The sequence below is a fragment of the Blennius ocellaris genome, assembly GCF_963422515.1.
Source record: "Blennius ocellaris genome assembly, chromosome: 14".
Taxonomy (NCBI): domain Eukaryota; kingdom Metazoa; phylum Chordata; class Actinopteri; order Blenniiformes; family Blenniidae; genus Blennius; species Blennius ocellaris.
In genome coordinates this window covers 19427413-19450868 of record NC_137663.1, presented here as the reverse complement: position 1 = coordinate 19450868, position 23456 = coordinate 19427413, and the positions used below count along the sequence as shown (strand labels likewise).

At 42.2% G+C, this 23456-nt stretch overlaps 2 protein-coding genes across 3 annotated transcripts; both read left to right on the top strand.

The window, feature by feature from the left end:
• Positions 1-1728: 1728 nt before the first annotated feature.
• On the top strand, positions 1729-6744 carry fam76b (family with sequence similarity 76 member B). 2 transcript variants are annotated; one of them, XM_080508331.1, is made up of 10 exons: positions 1729-2229; positions 2972-3036; positions 3138-3192; positions 3325-3480; positions 3568-3752; positions 3902-3952; positions 4053-4130; positions 4275-4407; positions 4495-4596; positions 5597-6744. In XM_080508331.1, the coding sequence occupies exons 1-10, from the start codon at positions 2143-2145 to the stop codon at positions 5684-5686; spliced, it is 1002 nt and encodes a 333-aa protein (XP_080364457.1). In that variant the 5' UTR covers positions 1729-2142; the 3' UTR covers positions 5687-6744. The 2 variants fall into 2 exon arrangements, with proteins under 2 accessions (XP_080364457.1, XP_080364456.1); XM_080508330.1 differs by having other exon boundaries at positions 4272-4407.
• A 1564-nt stretch (positions 6745-8308) lies between these two features.
• On the top strand, positions 8309-21334 carry taf1 (TAF1 RNA polymerase II, TATA box binding protein (TBP)-associated factor; the record flags this gene model as incomplete). The annotated part of the gene is given in 41 exon segments (XM_080509523.1): positions 8309-8500; positions 8866-8980; positions 9090-9213; positions 9300-9416; positions 9610-9735; positions 9939-10180; positions 10270-10485; positions 10598-10779; positions 10781-10840; positions 11003-11178; positions 11373-11480; positions 11582-11749; positions 11897-12024; positions 12252-12359; positions 12517-12690; positions 12813-12986; positions 13271-13375; positions 13451-13651; positions 13733-13874; positions 14277-14407; positions 14487-14567; positions 14665-14814; positions 14905-15024; positions 15666-15841; positions 15934-16166; positions 16264-16471; positions 16671-16842; positions 17018-17229; positions 17331-17439; positions 17530-17628; positions 17732-17909; positions 18035-18102; positions 18516-18638; positions 18731-18823; positions 18923-19007; positions 19127-19194; positions 19516-19632; positions 20174-20269; positions 20373-20595; positions 20700-20871; positions 21112-21334. Coding segments are annotated over 40 exon segments (5802 nt in total). The 5' UTR covers positions 8309-8500; position 8866.
• Between the last annotated feature and the right edge of the window lie 2122 nt (positions 21335-23456).

Here is a 23456-nt window from a genome sequence, read left to right as displayed (position 1 = left end):
GCACATCTGTATTTAAAAAAAAAAAAAATCTGTGCAGAAAGAGGGACAAAGAATGATACAATGGTGTTCATACAAACACAGGAATAATTGTATCAACCAGTTTTTTTCCAAGTAAATCCTGAAGGAGTTTGTTATAAAACAACAACCAACCCCATTATTCAAAGGTTGTCAAGCGTGACACTTTCGCTTTGCAACTTGAACAAGCATGAAGGAGTGCCAAGCCTCATTTCTCTTCCACCACATTTTATGGAGTTACAACTAAAACGTCATTGAAATCTACATTTTAACTTGAGCTTTTGAGTTTTGTTTTGTTTGTTTTTTTCAAATTTGTCCTGGTTGTCTTTACTCTTTGAGGTTAATGTTCTTGTCTTTCCTGTTTTCTTTTCTTTTCTGAGAAGTGCTTTTTTCAATTTACCCATTGTTTTTGGAGATGATTCCCAGCTGATAAAGGGTAGAAGATACAGGTTGTATTAATAATCAGTTTATAACTGCCTTGTGTGTTCCTTGCACTTTGAATTTTATATTCAATACATCTTCCATTCAGTTCAGGGTCATGACACAGGGTACAGCCTGGAGAGGTTGCCAGTCAGTCACAGAACAACTACACACATATCTACAGGCAACTTTCGGACCATCAGTTGACCTCTCATGCATGCATGCTTTTGGACATTAGGAGAAAACTGCAGTAGCCTCCCTGGAGAAGCCTTGGTTCTGACCCATAACCTTCTCACTACCTCACATTCCTGAATTCTTTATCGCCTTGCATTATTCGTTGGTTACTCAAAGAAGCCTTCTGTTTTCCCCCTCCTCTCCCTGTGCCGTACTTTGTTGTCACTGTATTGTCTTTATTTTCTATTTTTCTATTTTAAACTGTACCTATACCTTTAAAAAAAAGTTGAGGAACAGTGTCCAAATCTGCATATGAGCACTAGGGGGTGTTAGTGTTTGCGAATGTAATTTACAGTATGGGAACATGAACCAGTGAAAGTGTCTTATTAATAGATTTATTTTTATTTTGAGAATGGTTTGATAGACAGATTTTCCCTGAAGGTGTTTCTGTTGGGGCTAACAAGTTTGTGAAAATATTTTGCCATGTAAAAAGCCTCCATACAGATGGGATGACTCCAAACACTCTCGCATACTCTACGTACAGTGATGTTTTTCAGGAATTTCTTCGTATGTGAACAAAACACTCTCTTTAGTAAATAGCACATGATGGTTTCTAAGCCATTTTTTCATCCTAAATGTATTTTAAATAAAATTATTATTATTATTACTGAATAATAATTATTTAATACAAATCCAGAAAGTTGATCTCACCATTCTCATAACAATTCACAATGACTGAAGTAATGAGTTAGAATTGTCAATACAAACTTAAAGAGCATTTATTGTGTCATTTTCAGGGCCTTATCGTCAGGAAACAGATATTTTAGAGAACTTTTATTATGAAAAAACAAACAATATAATTACAAACTCTTGTACAGTAGAAGAAAAGCAAACTCAGGAAACAGAGCAAAAGCTCGTGAGATTCTCTCGAAACCAGTGAAACCAGTGAAAGTGCTCGCTGCTCAGGTTAAAGTGGAGCGTGCGGCAGTCATCCGGACACGTGATTGGCTCTTCGGATTTCAAACTGCCGCTCGCGCGGACGGACGTTGTGTCGCGATAGGTTTCCTTTCTTCTTCGGGAGCCGTCGGCCGCTTCCGGTTACATGACGACGGCGTTGATACGAACAGAGAAGGAAAACACAAGGAAAATACCTTTCTTGGCGACACCAGCGGAAACTTCCGAAAAAATAGCCAGATTGTTCTACGCGGACCGCTCATGTGGCGTGATAACTAACGACTGGTCTCGAGTTTGCGTGGCTGGGCATCGTGTGAGCGGCGAGAGACCGGAGATATTTGGAGTTTATTGTTCTTAGCCTGCTCCCCTCCAGCTAAGCTATTTCTGTGTTGCCCTGCGCTACGTAGCCGAGCCAGCTAACGCGAGCTACCGCCGGATGCCAACGCGGTGTATCTTCTCAGGGCTCAGCTAGCAAGCGGCAAGGAAAAAGGACGACATCCGCCGATCCGATCCGATCGGTTTGCAGCTGGACTCCCGTTATCCACCTCTAAGCGCGGCGACTTTTGAGTTGGGGCGAGAATGGCAACGTCGGCTCTGTACGCCTGTACGAAGTGTAACCAGCGGTACCCCTTCGAGGAGCTGTCACAGGGCCAGCAGCTGTGCAAGGTTTGCGAGTGTGTGAGACCGAGGATGAGTGGAAACAAGACACGAAACCGCCGAGATTAAGGAGTGTGCGAGTGTCCTGCTGCTTGTTGTTGCCGCCCGGGCTTGATGGTGCGACAACAAGAAGCAGGTTAGACAGGCTCAGATTATGTAACAAGTTGGAGAATGACGGTTTTAGCAGCGAATCCATGTTTTGATCAGTCCCCCCCCCCGATCGTAGGGTTGTTCATCAGAAGGTTATCAATACCGTGTCTACTCAGGTTTACCTACTGTGCGTAAATTACAGTATAGCTATTAACACGGCAACATGTTGCTCCAGTATTATCTGTAGATATTTTCACAGTGTACAGATGAGGCGCAGAGACGAGTGTCATAATATAATCTGTTCAAATGAACATTTTCCATTATTTTACACTTACCTGATTTCTTTCACGTTATTTTCTACGTTTATTAAAATAATTTCAGCTAACATTAGCGAGTTACCCTACAAAGATTTCACTATGTTTAATTATTAGGCAATACCAGCAAAATTATTTAAAAAAAAAACACTCCCCAGAAATGAAGTCATAGTCGCCATTCTGCTTGTACACTAAATAGTGAAATCTTAGTATTTCCAAACATGTTGCAACAAAGATGGGTTGCACAACAACTCATGCTGACACAGATCATCATCATAAAGAACAGACACTGACAGACTCTTGTGACTGTGCTGACAGGTTTTTTTTTCTTCTCTTTGATACTGCAGGAGTGTCGCATCGCGCACCCAATAGTAAAGTGCACTTACTGCCGATCTGAGTTTCAACAGGAAAGGTATGTTATAAATGTCCTTGGTATCGATTGGCTAATTTTTACAGATGAGTGTATTTGACTTAAGTACTTAAATCACATAAACCTTTGTTTATCTTTTACAGTAAAACTAATACAATCTGCAAAAAATGCGCCCAGAATGTCAAACAGTTTGGAACAGTGAGTACCAGCTTTGTTTGTTGTATTTCCTGAACCCCTCTCGGCAGCAGTTGTTTTTGCTCCAGTTTAATTTGTTGTGTGTGGGTTTTAAAAGGTTGTTTTGTCTGGGTTTTTTTTTTTTTTTTTTTATAGCCCAAGCCCTGCCAGTACTGTAACATTATTGCAGCTTTTATCGGGACAAAGTGCCAGCGCTGTACTAACTCAGAGAAGAAATATGGACCTCCACAGACCTGTGAACAGTGCAAACAGCAGTGCGCCTTTGACCGTAAGGAGGAGGGAAGGAGAAAGGTATAAACACTTTACGCATTCAGGTTAAATGTACAGGAAATGTGCACCAGCAAGTCTTTGAGTTGTCGTCTCTCACCTGCGTCCCAGGTGGACGGGAAGCTGTTGTGCTGGCTGTGCACACTGTCCTACCGCCGTGTCCTACAGAAGACGAAGGAGCAGAGGAAGGGCTTCGGCTCCTCCAACTCCTCATCCTTGAATGAAAAAGACCACCACTCCAGATCACACCATCATCATCACCACCACCAACACAGACACAGCAGTTCTCACCACAAGTATGTTGTCAGCCCTTTCTTTCTTGCCTTCTCAGTATCCTCTCTAGATATGGCCAGTCAGACTGATTGTGTGGTTTGTGTTCAATAGTGAAAAGGTAATTTTGTTTTTGGGGCTGAGATTCATCTGGACTTTCTTGTTTTTTTTGCAGACTGAGTGGGAGCTTGAGTCCTGAGCAGGAGCAGGGACTGTGGAAACAGAGGTAAGTGGGTTATTATATTTAACTGCATGTTGCAACTGTGGAAACATTGTTTTTGACTGAGTCCACGGTTTCAAAAAATTGCTTTTTCTATTCGATGCAGCCATAAATCATCCTCAATTCAAAAGGAGACTCCAAAGAAGAAACCAAAACTGGAGATGAAGCCATCTAATGGGGACAGGTACGATAAGTGGAAAACATTACTTTTAATTTGGATCACATGGCAAAAGTCATTATTTTAGCCGATAATCTACATCCATTTTCCCGTACATTGGTTACCCAACTGAGCATAACTTCAACCTCTTTCCTTTCACTCCATCAGTAGTTCCATTACCCAGTCCATGGACTCTGGAGGAACAGACAACTTTATCCTCATCAGCCAGCTGAAAGAGGAAGTGATGTCACTGAAGCGAATGCTGCAGCAGAGGGATCAGACCATCCTTGAGAAGGACCGAAAGGTAAGTTACAGACTGCATCTCCCGACCTACATACGTCACTCTTTTGTGTGTTGGACGTAGTAATTGAGTGAAGAATTTCCTGTACAGCTCACGGAGCTCAAAGCAGACTTCCAGTATCAGGAATCCAACATGAGAGTGAAGATGAACCAAATGGAAAAGTCGCATAAAGAGGCTATGGAGCAACAACAGGTGGGATTTACATGTGGAATGTTATTACTCTCAACTTGACATTACCCAGTAACGTGCAAATTCTCTGACCCATCTGATAATTAAACGCAATAATCTGCATCATCCAATTATGTCAACATTTTCCATTAATCAATTAAATTTGACAGGAAACAATTAGTTGGACGTTTCACAAATGCACATTAAAAAAGCATTGTGTTCAATTTCATCATCTGTCGGTATAGCCCTAAAAGTAGAAGCGGGTAAATTTAACAGGAAAAATCAAGACTTGCTGACATCTTGGATATAAAAATAATATACATCATACATTTCTTATGTCATGTCAGGTTGTATGACTCATTACTGTTGGGAATAATTGTAGTACAGTATATTGGCCCATATCGCCATTCTGCATCACATATGTGAGTGTATGATACATGGATGATTCACTTGTTACATATTTTTTGCTCTCAGTTGCTATGGATACCACAGCAGTCTCAGCTACTCTGTTTCCTGTCAAACATTGCAATTTTAGATATCTTTTCATCTGTGGCCTTTTTTGTTTAAACTAATTTTAAGCTTGACTTTGACTCATTGTCTCCATATATGATACATGCAATATTTTAGAATAGGGTTCAGTTTCTTAAATAATAATGGAGTTCTTGCTGCTGCTGTTCATGTTACGGTCAGATTTAAAAGAAATACTATATTAGGAGATCGTTACAAATTGCAACCAGGTACAATGTTTATCAAAACGACATCAATGACAAAAAAGTTCAATATAATCATATAATCATAGAAGCTCCCCTTTCAAATGTAATATGAATAAATTGCCTGCTGTTAAAAGAGAGATGCTTTTGGTGGGGGATGGGATGTACAATTAGGTGAAAATCAAAGCAAATTCTGATTTTATTTATTTACGATTTGTTCCCGTATTTGATTTGTTTATTGCGTTTTGATTCATAAGGTCCGTATTTATTCCACGCATTTGAATCCCAACACAGTTTCTCATTTGTTTCCACAGTCCAAGAACCGTGAGCTGATGAAACAAGTGGCTGCCCTCTCGAAGGGGAAAAAGTTTGACCGGACAGGAAGCTCACTGCTGCTGCCCTAACAATAGGCGGGCAAGCGGGTAACAACACAGAGCGGTTTCATTTTGTGAACACTGTGAAAGTCTCCCTTCTGTGTTTCCTCATTGCCATCGACTGACTTCCTAAATGGTAAAGCCAGAGACCATGTTGTACATGGAGATCAATTGTCAAATAAAGAAAGCCCCTTTCACTAAATGTCAGCATATTTTACATATTTTATGGCGACTTTTCCACTGGATCGTGAGACGTGGCTTTTGGATGAAGCCCTCATTTTTAACACTGCCGGGCCAAAACAAAAAAGCATGGTGTGCATATGTGGACAGCATTCTGTTGACTCAGTGTATCCACCTAATTTTTATGGATGTCATGAATTTTATTTATTCAAATGTATTTCTTAGCTTCTTTTTTTTTATTATTATTTCCTCACAACATACTATGAGAATATCCCTCACTTTTGTGGGATTTCTTCAATAGCAATTAGTTATATTTTTCTAAATGGATGCGGTTGAGGAAGACTAGCTCTCCTTACTGGAGATCATGTGCAACTTTACAATGTATGCAAATGTGGGAAGGGTGACCACTGAGCTGCTGCTCAACAGTAAAGAACTCTCTCAGAAACAATTCATGAAACAACCAATGAACACTTTGTAAGGCTGTCTGACATGAAAGACGCCTCTTTGGCTGCCCTCTTTCTCACTGTGTGACAGCTGTAGTGCTTTGCTGTTTCTCTTTAGTGGAACGATTGTAATACTGCATGATTTTACTGCCAGATACCGGATGGCGTTGTGGGTCAGACTTCTTTTATTTTCCTCCCCCTTTTGATTAGTTTTTTTAAGGGTCACTTGTAAATGTATTACTGGGGTCAGGCATTGTATTTAAAATATTGCTTGTATCTGTTTTAGTGAGTACAGTATGTGTATGGTAAGGCCAGTTGAAATTAACATGTCTGTAGAAGATGCTTTTTAAAGGAACACACCTATCACCCTACATTACTGGACTGGTTTCATACTGTGGTGTCCAGGATCACTTTTGTACTTTTTTCCAATCCAAGTGTTTTAAAAAATATTAAAAACTGGCTGAACTGTTACTGTATGTTTGGTTTTTCTGACCTTTTACCTTTTTTTTCACTTCAAGGTTTTGTCAAGGACGTCTGTTGCTCTTATAAATATGTTGACAAATGGAGTCAAAGTATAGTGCTTCTGTTCTTGATATTTTGACAATATAAACAGGTGCATTTCACAAAGTAGAAAGGAATTTGAAAAATGGTTTTTCAGATATTTTAAGCAGCGGAACTTGCATAGACTTTAGACTTGTGACTCCTGAAAAAGAAAATGTGAACTTGAGCCCATAAATATCACTTTTAAGTATTTAAGGGAAATTTAAAGTTTAATTTATACGGTATGTTAGGCTTGGAGAAATCACTATCAATAAAACTCCTGTGATATATATTTTTCAAACCTATACTATATGCTTTTTGCGACGATCAAATTTAATATGTAGATGGGATTTCCTCTTATTTTTCGGGCATTTATTGATAGTTGAGGTCTTTGCTGCTGTGTTTTCTGCTGAAACTCTACAACTAAAATGTTCTTTTGGCTGCAGTGGCCAAGATAAGCCTTAACCTCATCAGCTGTACGTACACTCTGTCCTCAGTGATATGAAAATGGTAAATATAGTGTATCTTCTGTCAGGCTGCTCTTCACAAGCACATGCAGTCCTTTCATTCATTTATCTTATATACTGCTTAATTCATTCGTACATTCACATCAACACCAACAAGCAATTCAGAGTTGCTAAATAACTTCAAAAGCATGTTTGTGTGTGTGTTGTTTTTTGTTTTTTTTAAACTCTGAGGAAACTCCAACACGCAAAAGGAGAACATGCAAACTCCGTTCAAACCAACCTGGAATAAAAACGGATTTTCTTTCTCTGGGGGCAAATGATGAGCTCTTTATTATATTTGTTTGAATAACTGAAGTGAAGCTCTAATGTGTAATTTAACAATGAGAGCTGAATTTGGTAGTTTAATAAAGTATATATGCCTTCTGTTATCTGCAAGGATCCTTAACGGGAGACAAGAAATACCAACCGGTCCCCCCGACCTGTCACCTGTCTTAAGTGGACTTCTGCAAAACTTTGTTTTGCGCAGTGTTTTGGGGATAAATAGCGACACCAACATGTTTTTTCTATAAAATAGTTAAACCATTTACCTCACTGTGAGAATACCCCGGGTTCAAATCCACGAGGGGCCTTTCTGTGTAGAATTTGCATATTCTTACTGTGCATATGGGGGTTTTCTCAATGTATTCCATTTTCTTCACACGGTCCAAAAAATGTGACAAAACACGCATTAAATATTAAATTGTGTGGGTGTGAATGTGAGTGACTCTGTATCTGTGCTGGGTTATGGACTGATGAACTATCCATTGTAGTTCTGCTACAATAAAAACCCCATAGATAAACCACTCGGCTTCAGCGACACAGACGCAACCTCAAATTTCCGACTTTCCGCAGCGTGCCTGAACGCACCATGCTGTGACATCCGGGTCACTCGGACCGCCTTCTTGCTTGACTGTCGGTTTTATTGCGTGAAACACAAAATAAAACAAAAAGTTTACCAAATAAACGTTGGTACGTAGATACTGTATTAAGAACAACGTGTGACTTATTTCTAAATCGCACAACGCTGACGTACATATAGGTGAAAATGTTAAACTACGTCGATTTTTAGTCACTTTGACGAGCTAGCGTTAGCTGACTTAGCTGTGTTAGCATTCTTCAGTTTCTCAGGCTGGCGGAAAAACAACAAGAGCAGATCTGAAGAGGTTTCGCGCCAGGTGAGTGAAAGCTCCCTGTGAGAGGGAGGTTTTGTGTCTTTTGTGTGCGTGTAGATCGTGTGGTAAGTCTCCGCGTTTGCTCGATTCTCACTGTCTTGCTGCTAGCTTACTTAAAATGTATCTAATAAAGGGTAAAGTATGCAGACTCGGTAATCAAAACCAAGGGTCTGAAATGTGAGTAATATTATCATCCTGTGAGACAAGATACTGCAGAGGACACCAGCAGCTCCAGAGTCATAACGCAACAGCAGATTGATTACATCAGTTGCTTGTACAGAACATCTTACAGTGTATATGAATGTTCTGCAATGTGACGAATCATCTAATGAAGAAGATTGAAAGATTACAGTGTAAACCTCTTTCAGCATGTCAGACTCAGACAGTGATGAGGACCAGGATCGCCCTTTCTCCATCACCGGTTTCCTCTTTGGAAACATCAATGAAGATGGACAATTAGAAGATGACAGTGTTCTGGATAGTGTGAGTGCAAGAAGGACAACATTGTGGAGTGTATTTTAATAATGTTGAATTTACAATGTACTTAACTTTTTAACGATCTGCTCCCTTCTAAAACTTGCCACCATACCAGGAGTCCAAAAAGCACCTGGCTGGTTTGGGCACACTGGGCCTGGGGTCTCTCATCACAGAGATTACTTCCAATGAGGATGAAGAAAAGGAAGAAAGCAGAGATACGAGCAGCGTGGATGCTGAAGGTGAGGATGGTTGGAGGAAGGGACTTGGTATCAGTTCAGCCAGGAAGAAAATGAGAGTAACATATCATATATGTTGTCACATACAGGCTGGGTGAAAAGTACTGAAGATGCAGTTGATTACTCTGACATCAGTGAGGTGGCTGAGGACGAGACAAAGAAGTACCGTCAGGCCATGGGAAGTTTGCAGCCCAGCAGAAAAACCGGTATTGAACTGATTATTTGATTGTTGAAATGCATTATGTAAAGACATGTTAAAAATAGTACTCGTCAGTGTTCTAAATGGTGAACAGGATTATTTAACATAACATTTTGGCAAAGATGTTCTTACAAAGGATCCCCAAAAGTTATTTTAAATAATCATTTTAATTGTTCATATTTTGATCTTCTTATCCCTAGATGACGATGATGATGATTATGATGCCGACTGTGAAGATATTGACTCAAAGCTCATGCCTCCTCCACCGCCCCCAAGTGTGTCTACATCTGCCAAAAAAGATGAGCCTGCAACACCGAACGCAAATGGTAACAACATGAATTTATGCAGGATGTGATTGTTAATTTTCTTTTCGTCTGCAGTCACCTTCTAAATAATGTTATACAGCTATTATCCCAGTTTGAAGAGAATTATGCATCTCAGGCTGCGCTCACGTAACATAAAATAACAAATTCTGATGCACACTTTACGGGGGCTGCTCTGACCTGTCACTACTGTTTCCATCTGACAGTCAGTGAAGAAGGTGATGGCATCATCCTCCCCTCAATCATCGCACCCTCGTCAACGGCTGATAAGGTTGATTTTAGCAGCTCTTCAGATTCTGAGTCTGAGACGGACCGTCCGTGCCAAGGCTCAGGGTCCGGGGGTCCCCCGGGGAGTCTCACTCTCCCACTCGCAGGCATCATGCAGAAAGATGCTGCCAAAGCGCTGCCAGGTGTCACAGAACTCTTCCCAGAATTTCGGCCTGGAAGGGTAATACCTTCATTTTAGAAGTTTCATTTATCACCATATCCTAAACTCAGTCATGGCATTAACACTCACTTTTTTTTTATGCTTGCAAGGTTTTAAGATTTTTACGGCTCTTCGGCCCTGGAAAGAACATGCCATCAGTTTGGAGGAGCGCACGCAGGAAGAAGAAGCGGAAACACAGAGACCCTCAGCCTGGGACGCCTCCTCCTGAAGGAGAACCTTCAGAACCAAGTCAGGAGAAGAAGTCTGGTTGGATTTATGAGTACGCAGCCCCACCACCTCCAGAGCAATGTCTCTCAGATGATGAGGTAAATCACCTATATAGATAACATTAGCTTATGTAGAAGTGAGAAATCCTGGTTTACCTTGTATTTTACATGCTTTTTTTCTTCTTCTTTTTTTTTTTTTCATCTGATCCAGATAACAATGATGGCCCCGGTAGAATCAAAGTTTTCACAGACTTGTGGCGATGGAGACAAGGAAGCAGAGGCTCGGCCTAAAGTAGCAGAGTGGAGATATGGGCCAGCACAGCTCTGGTACGACATGCTGGGCATCCCTGAGGATGGACGTGGTTTCAGCTATGGGTTCAGGCTCAAAGAGACGCCATCCGGTGAGCCTGAGAAACAGGACACACCTAAGGAAACAACACAGATCTTCCAAGAAGTAAGATTTTTTTTAATAGATGTCTTTAGTTTTAATAGTGTCTTGATAGAAAGGATGTTATTAACATTCTGAATACTGTCTGTAGGTTCAGGTGCTTGATGATGACAACAACAACGGCGACATCATCAATAAAGAGGACGACGATGACGCAGATACGGACAGGAGGACTCTAGAGAACGAGGTCTTCTTGATGGTCACTCAGCTGCAGTGGGAGGATGATATCATTTGGAATGGAGAGGATGTAAAACACAAAGGCACCAAAACTCAGCGAGCCAGCCTCGCAGGGTGGCTGCCCTCGAGCATGACTCGCAATGCCAACGCTTACAATGCACAGCAGGGTAAGATGCATGCAGTAAATGCAAAGCAATTGTGATCTTGTCAGACGTTATTTTCTGATTCAAACTACATATAATATCCAGGTAGTGTTGAAATTAATTGTAGGTCCAAATTGCACTCTACCGCCTCCAGAAATTGTAAATATTTGACCGATAACTACTGGACCATAAATATACACATTTCTTAAATAACACAGGTTTGACAAGAAGCAATTCGCAGCTGGTACCACCCACACCTCCACCCATGCCCAAAGTTTCTTCAATCTCTGGCTCTAAGCGGGAAAAGTCTGGCCATGATAATCACTGTGAGTTCATCCTTTGCAGACTAATTAGATGATAGATTACCAAGATCTTTATTTTTAAGCACCGTCTTTTCTGTGTTACACGTTTTTTTGCTCTTCTGCAGCATCTCACGAGGAAGACTGTCTTTGGTACTCCATTTTCCCCATTGACAATGAAGAGCTGGTGTACGGCCGCTGGGAAGATAACATTATCTGGGATGACCAAGAGATGGATTACTTACTCTCACCACCAGTTCTCACACTGGATCCAAATGATGAGAATATTATCCTCGGTATATTCAATATTCATATCTAATCTGTCGTGTGTTCATGTCTATTCTGCTGTTCTTTTAAATTAGCTTTTTCTTGAACACATTTTCTGCAGATTTTTCTTTTTTTTTGTGGCCTGGTTGATTATGTTGAAATGCTGCCTCTTGTAGAAATCCCTGATGAAAAGGAGGAGACAACCTCCCACTCGCCGTCAAAAGAGAATAAAAAGGAAACTGCAATCAAGAAGAGTCGCATCCTGCTGGGAAAGACTGGAGTGATAAAGGATGAGCCACAGCAGGTATGTTGTCTCATTAGTACAAAAAGAATTGCTTATGGTTGTAAAAAAAAAAAAAAAAAAATCAAAGTATAAAAGATGCTTTCCAGCTGTTATATGCCGCAGAAAAGATCAAACATACAGTGCACCTTGAGTCCTACAGCATTCGCATCCTCGTGTGTCGGCATCAAATGTCGCAGTTTACACTAGTTTTATAATCATATTTACTGAAATATTTTCTCCTACATCAGAACATGTCCCAACCCGAAGTGAAGGACCCGTGGAACCTTTCCAATGACGAGTTCTACTATCCCAAACAGCAGGGCCTGAGGGGAACCTTCGGTGGCAACATTATTCAGGTGACTCATTAACGTGAAGCTTGCACCATCAACAGTGTTAATACTATGGAATATAACTTGAATACATCTGTCACTAAAACTCTGCATGTTTTTAAAAGAATTGAGTCAGTGAAACGAGCAATGTTGTTTAATCCATTTGTTTATTACCCTTTAATAGCACTCCATCCCAGCGCTGGAGCTAAGGCAGCCTTTCTTCCCCACCCACATGGGGCCCATGAAACTTCGCCAGTTCCATCGACCGGCTCTGAAGAAGTATTCATTCGGCGCTTTGGCTCAGCCGGGACCTCATGCCGTCCAGCCGCTGCTCAAACACATAAAGAAGAAGGCAAAGGTGAAGCACTACTCAAAGCAGCACCTTTGACTCCAGGAGCCCACAAATCATTGTGCTGTGTTTTCCCATTTGCTTTTAGTCACTTGAAAAGTAAGTCAATGCTTTATTATTGGTTCCGACAGATGAGAGAGCAGGAGCGCCAGGCGTCAGGAGGAGGAGACATGTTCTTCATGCGAACCCCGCAGGATCTGACGGGCAAAGATGGAGATCTGATCCTGGCAGAGTACAGTGAGGAATACCCTCCTGTTGTCATGCAGGTCGGCATGGCTACCAAGATCAAAAACTACTACAAAAGGGTGAGTACGATACTAGAGCCCTTTGAAAGTCATTTGACTTTTTCTCAAATTTTGTTATTTAAGGAGGGCGGTTTAATTTTATCAGAAGTTTTTAACTTGAGTATTAAAATTTTAATCTTAAAAAGACAACTGCAGACGTAAGCACTTAATCATGCATTGCCTCTGGGTATTGTTAAGCCCATTTATTTGCAGTTAGTGTGTTTCTGAATTTGTATTTTATTTGTGTTTCTCTCACAAGGGACAGTTTGTTCTGAAATGTTGTTTTGTTTTTTTCCCTTTTACAGAAACCGGGAAAAGATCCTGGAGCCCCGGACTGTAAGTACGGAGAGACAGTTTACTGCCACACGTCACCGTTCCTGGGTTCTCTGCATCCTGGACAGCTTCTTCAGGTCAGCACATTCACGCTGCAATTATGATAATACATGAAACTTAATATGACGAAGTGATGTGTGCTTTCCCTGTAGGCGTTTGAAAACAACCTCTTCCGCGCCCCAATCTACCTGCACAAGATGCCCGAGACAGATTTCCTGGTTCTGCGAACGCGTCATGGCTACTACGTCAGAGAACTTGTGGACATCGTAGTTGTTGGCCAGGAGTGTCCCCTTTTTGAAGTCCCGGGGCCAAACTCCAAACGAGCAAACACTCATATCAGAGACTTCCTACAGGTCTGTTGATTTGTCTAATCCCTTCCAAATATGGGATGTGTTGTGCTAAATGCTCAAATGCCACGTGTGTGTATTCTGTAGGTCTTCATTTACCGCTTGTTCTGGAAGAGCAAAGATCGTCCCCGCAGAATCCGCATGGAGGATATCAAGAAAGCTTTTCCCTCCCACTCTGAGAGCAGCATCAGGAAGAGGCTGAAACTATGCGCTGACTTCAAACGCACAGGTAGAATTCAGTCTTTGCTATTGTGTCCACTGTTCATCCTCCATTATCATGAATTTGAGTCCAACAGCTGTGTTTTACAAAGGGAAATGTTGAGGTTAAAAAAAAAAAAAGACTATGTGCTGCTTAAAACTGTGAGCTCATTGGTGTGTGCCTCAATTAACAGACAGGAATCTGAGCAGGGAAAGTACTTTGTTGATCTACTATGGAGTTCACTATGAAGGTAAGATGTATTCTGAGGAATGCATAGGGACACAGGTTGGGATTGTTCAGTATCACGAAGTTGTATGTTTCAACAATGCTACAAACGTGGAGAGGAAGAAATCATTTTCATCACACGGCCTTTTATGTTTTTTCAAAAACATTGCTGGTGAAAAGATTCCTAAATAATTTTGTTTGTGCTAGGAATGGACTCGAACTGGTGGGTGCTGAAGCCCGATTTCAGGCTGCCGACTGAAGAAGAGATCCGGGCCATGGTGTCTCCAGAGCAGTGCTGTTCTTACTACAGCATGCTGGTGGCAGAACAAAGGCTCAAGGTATTGGTTTTATCCTCTTAAAACAACCTGTTGGCTACGTTTGGACTATTTCACCTGATGTCATTCCACCCCTCTTTAGGATGCTGGGTATGGTGAGAAATCCTTCTTTGCTCCAGAGGAGGAGAATGAAGAGGACTTTCAAATGAAGATTGACGATGAGGTATTGATCCAAATGCTCACTTGTTAAGCAGTTAACCGGTCAGACGAGAGGTGACATGAGAACATCAAATTCACATCACGTTGGTTATGCGTCCTAGGTGCGGACCGCTCCATGGAACACAACACGAGCTTTCATTTCCGCAATGAAGGGGAAGTGCCTGCTGGAGGTTACAGGTGTGGCCGATCCTACTGGCTGTGGGGAAGGATTCTCCTACGTGAAAGTGCCCAACAAACCCACTCAGACCAAGGTCCACCTTTCCGAAGTGAAATTGTTTAACCTGAGCCACGTTTTTTTGCAGTGGGTGAAACTCAAGCTTCGTGTCTGTGCGGTTTCACAGGATGACAAGGAGCCTCAGCCAGTTAAGAAGACAGTGACTGGAACAGACGCTGATCTGAGAAGGCTCTCACTGAAGAATGCAAAACAGCTGCTCCGCAAGTTTGGGGTTCCAGAGGAAGAAGTAAGACCTTAGTGATGCACTTAATTGTTCTCTGGATGATTCAGGACAGAATCAAGTTTCTGGAGACGTGCATCTTTTAAAGAAAACATAAATTTTTTTTAAAACTTGATTTGTGTTTAGCCTCACAATGAATACTTACAATTTCCTGTTTCTTTGCCTTCTATTATTGTAATTTCTGCTTGCAGGTCAGGATTGATTTGCTAATGCTGACAAAAGAACGTGCTTTCCTAGTTTTGCTATATCTTACATATTTACCTTCGGCAACAAAAGTTGGGCAAGCAACAACATTGGCTGAGAAGGTTATACTTTTCGTCTGCGTGCATTTATTACCATTGCCAATGAAAGTTGGCCAACTAACGAATAAATCCCCCAACACTACGAAAAAATGTCCCATTAAGGCGGATCAGAGAAGCATCTCATGGAGATCAACGGAGATCAGTGTCTGTTGCCGTGGCGACACTCCCTGCTCAGTACTTCACACAGTGATGTAGCTACCTGACCTACGGAGTTAGCATCGATATGAGCTAACAGCTATCATGCTGTTGATGCTATATCAGTTATAAACAAATGTGTTGGCGAAGGTATGCGCTGGACAGAGTTCGAGTTATTAAAGCGACTGCATGTTTGTCTCTGCATTATAGATCAAGAAGCTCTCCCGCTGGGAGGTCATCGACGTAGTAAGAACCATGTCCACAGAGCAGGCGCGCTCAGGCGAGGGGCCCATGAGCAAGTTTGCCAGAGGCTCCCGTTTCTCTGTCGCTGAACACCAGGAGCGCTACAAAGAGGAGTGCCAGAGGATCTTTGATCTGCAGAACAAGTGAGGCCCCTTATCCAGTGTTATTCTGATAATGTTGTGTCTGTCAGCTCTGTGAGACTTTTTTTTTTTTTTTTGTGGCCTCCCGAACACAGAGTGCTGGAATCCACAGAGGTGCTGTCCACAGACACAGACAGCAGCTCAGCAGAAGACAGTGACTTTGAGGAGATGGGGAAGAACATTGAGAACATGCTGCAGAACAAGAAGACAAGCTCCCAGCTGTCCCGCGAGAGGGAGGAGCAGGAGAGGAAGGAGCTGCAAAGGATGCTGATGGGTGAGGAGAGCGATCGGGACACCAAGGGGCGCAAGGAGCGGCGCAAAGGCTTGTGTGAGTTTGACTGCAATAATAAATGTGGTTACCAGATTGTTCTGTCGTGGAGTCGTGATCTCTGACCTTTAGTACTTTACTTTCACTCTCCTTGCAGCAAGTTCCCTGTCCACAGGCTCCCACAAAGACGACGACACGTCCTCCGTCACCAGCCTGAACTCCTCGGCCACCGGACGGCGACTCAAGATCTATCGCACCTTCAGAGATGAGGATGGGAAGGAATATGTTCGCTGTGAAACGGTGCGAAAAGCATCAGTCATCGATGCCTACACTAGGATCAGAACAACCAAGGATGATGAATTCATGTGAGTTTCAAAACAAAACGCTGCTTGTGATTTACATTTTTACTTTGATTTAATGCAAATCAAATCAAAGTTGAGTTCATTGGGAAAATGTACCCGATATTGTAGTATTGAAACTGTTGCTTAATTAGATCTGTCACATCATCACTAATGAATTGGTGGATTTCAAATGGCCTCTCTTTTTGACGTTTTGCGGTCACAGCCGAAAGTTCGCCCTCTTTGATGAGCAGCACAGGGAAGAGATGAGGAAGGAGCGCCGGCGTATTCAAGAGCAGCTGAGGAGGCTGAAGAGAAACCAAGAGAAGGACAAGATCAAGGGACCTCCAGAGAAGAAGGCCAAGAAGGTCAAAGAGAGGCCAGACCTCAAGGTAAAAGTAAGCTTGCCGATTTAGTACTTTTCTTTACCTTTTTTCCAAACCAGCCTTTTAAAGCCTAGCTTAAATGCAAAACCAACCTCCTAGGTCAGTTTGCAGTTTTTCCTCTTTCAGCGTCTTCTTACAACACATGGAGTTGTGGACGTGTTCCTTAATGTTTTCCTCTTTTCCAAAGCTGAAGTGTGGCGCCTGTGGTGCCATCGGGCACATGAGGACCAACAAGTTCTGCCCGTTGTACTACCAAACCAACGCGCCACCTTCTAACCCAGTCGCCATGACAGAGGAGCAGGAGGAGGAGCTGGAAAAAACTGTCATCCACAACGATAACGAGGAACTCATCAAGGTGGAGGGCACCAAGATCGTGCTGGGCAAACAGCTGATTGAAAGGTAACTGACTGTTTCAGGTCGGCATCAACAACCGTTTGTTCTGAAAAAGGTTCAGCGAGAAGAAGGCGTCCAGAATCATGTGAACTTTTTTTTTCCTGCAGTGCCGATGAGGTGAGAAGAAAGTCTTTGGTGCTCAAGTTCCCCAAACAGCAGCTGCCACCAAAGAAGAAGAGGCGCGTAGGCAACGCCGTCCACTGTGACTACCTGAACGTAAGCACCGTTTTGCAGATTCTTGCATCGCATAGTAAAAATCCCCCCCTACCTGATGTTTTACACCAATTCTTGTTTTAATAATGACAGAAACCACACAAGGCCATCCATCGCAGACGCACAGACCCCATGGTGACCTTGTCCTCCGTGCTGGAAAGCATCATCAATGACATGCGGGATCACCCCAATGTAAGAACCCCCAGCCACACACCCTTCCACTGAAAATGTCTACATTCCCTTCTCTCCTGGGTTCCGGTCCCAACTTTACACTATTTTATCTTCTTCTATGCAGACATACCCGTTTCACACACCAGTCAATGCTAAGGTGGTGAAGGACTATTATAAGATCATCACTCGTCCCATGGACCTGCAGACGCTTCGGGAAAATGTCCGAAAGAGGATGTACCCATCGAGGGAGGAGTTTCGTGAAGCAGTGGAGCTGATTGTAAAAAACAGTGCAACCTACAATGGTAAAGCTATCGTAACATGTTTTGAGAAACCCGCAGAACTTGCGCTGCTCCCATTTACAAGATTTGGTTAAAATTTCAGTTTTACACCCACATGTGTTAACATGCCTCTGTTGATGTGTTACCAGGTGCAAAACATCCAATAACACAAGTTGCCCAGTCCATGTTGGACCTGTGTGATACTAAACTTAAAGAGGTGAGGAAATGACGTTTTGTGTAAGTGTACGGTGTTTCTCTCCGAGATGTGGCACAGAGCTTCAGAGTCATATAAAAGCTGGGGGTCATGAGAGTACCTTTTCCCCAACATAATTTTCTTTTCATTTCATTTGTTAGAAGAAATCATGAAAATGGCTTACGCTATTATTTTCTGAAAACACTTTCAGAAAAAAAAACTTTAATTGCAAGGATATGAAAATGTATTTGATAAATCACAGAGCAATCTTTCTTCTAAAATCAAAAGTTTAACATCATATGTAAAGAACTGACAGATATTTCAAATCAAAGACGTCTTACTTGGGGGAAAAAAAAGTCCTTAGTAGAAGTTCTTCCTTCCACACTTTGAAAATATGATTTTTTGTCATTTAAACCATTAAATCTGTGTGTGAACAGAAAGAAGACAGGCTCGTGAGGCTGGAGAAAGCCATCAACCCCCTGTTGGATGATGACGATCAAGTGGCGTTCTCCTTCATCCTGGACAACATTGTAACACAGAAAATGATGTTAATTCCTGACGTGAGTGATTCACTTACGACAATTAGTCAGAAAATGATCAGCGAAGGCTTAATGTTGATCTGCTCCTCATCGCTCTGTTCGCTTCTTCGTAGTCATGGCCGTTTCACCATCCCGTCAACAAAAAGTTTGTGCCAGATTATTATAAGGTCATTGTGAACCCGATGGATCTGGAGACCATTCGCACGGTGAGAAGCTGACGCTATGATCATGGGAATGCAGTTATTCATTTTTTAGTTGCGATACTAAAAAATCAAATCTAACAAACGAAATGTGCCTTTCGACAGAACATCTCCAAACATAAATACCAGAACCGAGAGATTTTCCTTTCAGATGTCAGTGTCATCCATGCCAACAGTATCAAGTACAATGGTAAATGTTTAGTTGTTTTTACTTTTGTTTTTTGGCTCAATGTTACTGTGACATATTTTAATGAATGAACGTCCAAACCCACGAGTGTGTAACTCTATAAACCTGTGTGTCTTTGACAGGAGCAGATAGTCCTTACACCAAGACGGCCATGGAGATCATCAATGTGTGCAAGCAGACTTTAGCAGAGGTATGCTCCATGTGCTTTTTGAGCTACTTAATCCACCGGGCGCATTCATTACTGTATGCAGCAGGTTTCATTAGTTATTAAATACTCAGAAAGCTGCAAATGAAGTTAAATATATTTTTGAAAAGTCACAACATATCATTATTCAGGGTATATCAGGGTCTTGCTCCCTTTTATAAGGCGCAATGTTTGAGGCAAAAAGGAAAATGGTAATTTGTCCAAAATATCTCCTATAATAGCTTTAGAGTGAAAAATACTTGCAGCAACAGACCTTTTACTAGCAGAGTAATTAAGTTGTTTTCCATCTTGTCTGTGTGTTTCTAGTACGATGAGCACTTGACTCAGCTGGAGAAGGACATCTTGACTGCTAAAGAAGCGGCTTTGGACGCAGCAGACCTGGAGTGTCTTGACCCCATGACGCCTGGGCCTTACACACCGCAGGTAAAAACGCATCCAGGGCCCCAAACATGGCGAATTATCCTGGATGTCGTGGCGACGCTTTTAAATGCTGTCGCTTCCTCGTCGGACCTTGTCATGCCCTTTTAGCCTTTCGTCGTTCTTCTCTCGTTCTTTGTGCTGACTCTCCTTTCCAGACCTTTACATTCTCTCTCTGTAATCTAGTATCTTCACTGTAGTGTCTTTTCCTTTCCAACCTGTCTTTCTCTTGCCGTCTTGTCCCGCCTGTCGCTCTGTTGGTCCAGCCTGCTGATCTGTTTGACAGCGGGGCTTCAGGGAGTCTGCCCAGAGAGCCCAGCGGCCTTTTCTCTGAGGGACCTCTAGTGGTTGCTCCAGAGAAGAGAGGGGGGCAGGTATGGAGAGAGACTAAAATAAGGCTTTCACCCACATGCCATCTCTCCTCAGACTATCCTCTGGCCATCCTGCTTCATTAGGCACTCTTGTTAATCCTGCCAAGTTGTGTTTTGCACGAGAACATGCTTTATCTTTTTTACAAGTCTGACTTTTTTTCCACTCTGTCACTCAGGGACGCCACCTTCGAAGACTCGGCGAAGAGGAGTCGGATGTGGATATCGAAGGCTTTGAGGAGGAAGACGATGGCAAACCCAAAACTCCTGCTCCTGTAAGACACTCGTCTGTGAAATTGAAGTCAATGATACGAGTTATATGCAGGCGTTATTTTTTGGTTTTTTTAACTTCCTGTCTGGGTAATATAAATATTACAGGCAGAGGACGCAGAGGGAGATCTGGAGGACGATGACGATGAAGAGGACATTTTACTGCCCCCCCGGAGGCGCTTGCACGACCACGAGGAGGAGGAGGACGATGACGAAGAGGACCACGGGAGATTGAACCGTCCAGCTCAAGCCAGCGTTCTGTATCAGGACCTGCTCATGTCCGATGGAGAGGACGATGCCAGCGAAGAGGAGGGTGACAACCCTTTCTCCTGTAAGCCTCCAAGGAACATTTTCTGCCCGTTTGGGGTTTTTAGATCACCTTCTGATTTGTTGCACATTGTAAAGTGACCGTCACACCTCGTGTGTCCCGTCCAGCCATACAGTTGTCCGAGAGCGGCAGTGACTCTGACAGAGACATTGATGTGCGACCGCCACCTCCACGGAGAACTCAGGAGACGGCCCGCATGGGCATGGAGCAGGACGAGAGCATGATGTCATATGAAGGGGACGGGCCCGATGAGGTGCACATGGAGGACAGCAATGTCAGGTACAACAAGCATCATTGGAGCAGGTATCACCGCAAGGCTGATGTGACTGATGAAATTAGCTTTTTATAATATTTAGTTTTTCATCTTCTATGAACATTAGTTGTCTCGGGTTTTTTTTGTTTGTTTTTTGTTTTTTACATGATGCAAACTTCTTGTCTGAATTTGTATTTCAACTATATTTCTGTGGTTCTGCATTATGTCTTGTGCTAATGGGCCTGTGAACTCTTTTTCTGACTCAGCTACGGCAGTTATGAGGAGACGGAAAGCCGCAGTCAGATGCAGCCGTCCAGCATGGGAAACGGAGAGGAGTACGGCATCAGTGAAGAGGAGGAGGAAGATGAAGAGGATGAAGCACGGAGGAGAGGCCCGGCTGTGCTCTCGCAAGTCCAGCTCAGTGAAGATGAGGAAAGCGAAGACTTCAGATCAATCGGGGGCGACAGTGACATGGACTCTGACAATTAGTCCCATTTAAATATTTTTTGGGGGTTTTTTTTCTCATGAAATATCATCAAAGCACTGTTTTCAATTCCGGTTTTGAAACTGAGAAAAATGTGATTTTTCACAGGTAAATATGTACATTATTCTCATTTTGTAAATGAGTCTTGATTTTTATAGTTGTCTTCTCTTGCTCTGTTGTACATTGGGGATACAAAGCAGCATGTTGTATATTTAAATTTGTTTCTTATTGGTCCAATGAATATTGATTTCCATAATGTCGCTAAACATGGCAGTGTGTGTTTGCTTGTTTTGTATTCCCACTTGTGTTTGGGGTCACAAATCCTTGAGCAACTGTGCTTCTAACTACTGTCAACTCTAAAATAAACATGCTGAAGTGACACACATTCATATAGGAGTGTTGTTTTATTTGTGTTTGTGTGCTTATGGCATAATGGAGAAATTCTATGATCATTAATAATTGCTCTTGTTATGTTAACATATAAATCATGATCATGCATGTTGCGCAGGGGAGCATAAAGCTGTTAGCTTCTCGGCAAAATCAATGAGCTGTAATGGCTGAGGTGGAGAGGACTTCATTGACTGCTCACTAAAGATTGTTTATCTTAGTACAAATGTAAATAAAGCTGCTGGTTCAGTTCACCTTTGTGTTAATTGACATAATGATGTTGGGCAGTATTTGTTTACCGTACTAGTCAATTTCTGTTTATGTGAACTGTAAAACTGCTGCTGCTGCTGCTGCAGTCAATAAGGACTTGTGATCAAGCACGTTTATAAACGTGAACCAGCTGTGACAACCACATTACTTTAAGGTTGTAAACTAGCTAAGTAGAGTGTTTTGACATCATTTGCATTTCAAGATTGATCTTTTTCCTCCGTATTGCATTGTGTCATGTTGAACATGCGCTGATGTAGTTCATATTCCTGATCATACTCAAATACAGAGGGAGAACAAGATCACAGAAAACCAAAACTAACTTGATGGTTGAAAACCACAGTCAGAAGTGTGAACAACATGACACCTCACGTGACAGAGTAATGAACCTCTCAAGAGTTTCAACAGTTACAAATTGTTCACTAAATTAATCCCTCAGTCTCAATCAGAATCGCACAAGATGGTTTTCAGGACAAAAGTTTCCTTTTTACTGTAGTGTTTAACTTCAGTTAAATTATGACAAAATGCAAAAAAGCAAAACTAGATTGAAGCAGCAACCGCAAACCGCACACCTTGAAAATGTGACATCTGTGCTGAAATTACTTGTGCACTCTTACAGGAACAAGTTTAAGACTTCCTGTTTTGACAACTCTGCAAAAAACAGCTGATGCTGTGGCCATCGAGGCACCTACGCTAACATGAAGTTGGACTGCCATTCCACATTTACATGAGCTATGAAATCTTCATGAATAAACACATATTTGTGTATCAGATGCCTCATGTTGAGAGCTGAGTTCATACTACTGCATTGCACTGTTGAGAACTCCATTAACAGTGGAACCTGAACCTGTATGCCACTTTGTTTTGATAGGGATTTATGTTAGCAGCAAATTTGTACAGTTGCATGTTCAACTGGATGGTATATCATCCAGCTCTCCCTCATGCTTCTGTCCGCCTATACTTACAGCAATGAAAGCCACATTGTGTTTCTTTTTTCACCCACAGGTTATATAAGGGGAAGATGACCCAGATCGCAGCATAATTAACAGAAAGAGCTCATAACAATGTGCTTTCTCAGATAAATCTAAGTGGTTTTATTACACAGACACAATCTTTGACAATTGGATCATCTTTGAATAGTTACACATTTGTAGAAACTCTAAATATATCGTTTTGATTTATTACATCAATCTCTTTATGTTGTGTATAAACTGTAATTTACAGAATGACGGGGAAGTCTTTCATTGGTGAACAGATGGCACATTTCTCGGCCAAGCTGCAGTGGTCACCCTCTCGGGTGAAGCAAACACACGCCCGTGAACGGACAGGTACCCCTTAGCAGGGTGGGTGATCCTGCTGGGGCTGAGAGACTGGGACCTCTGCAGTTTCTTTATGGCTGCTGCACGGCGTGACGAGTCCTTTTTCATGTGCTGTGAGGTGCTGGAGCTCACAGACGGCAGAGGGGTTGGCATC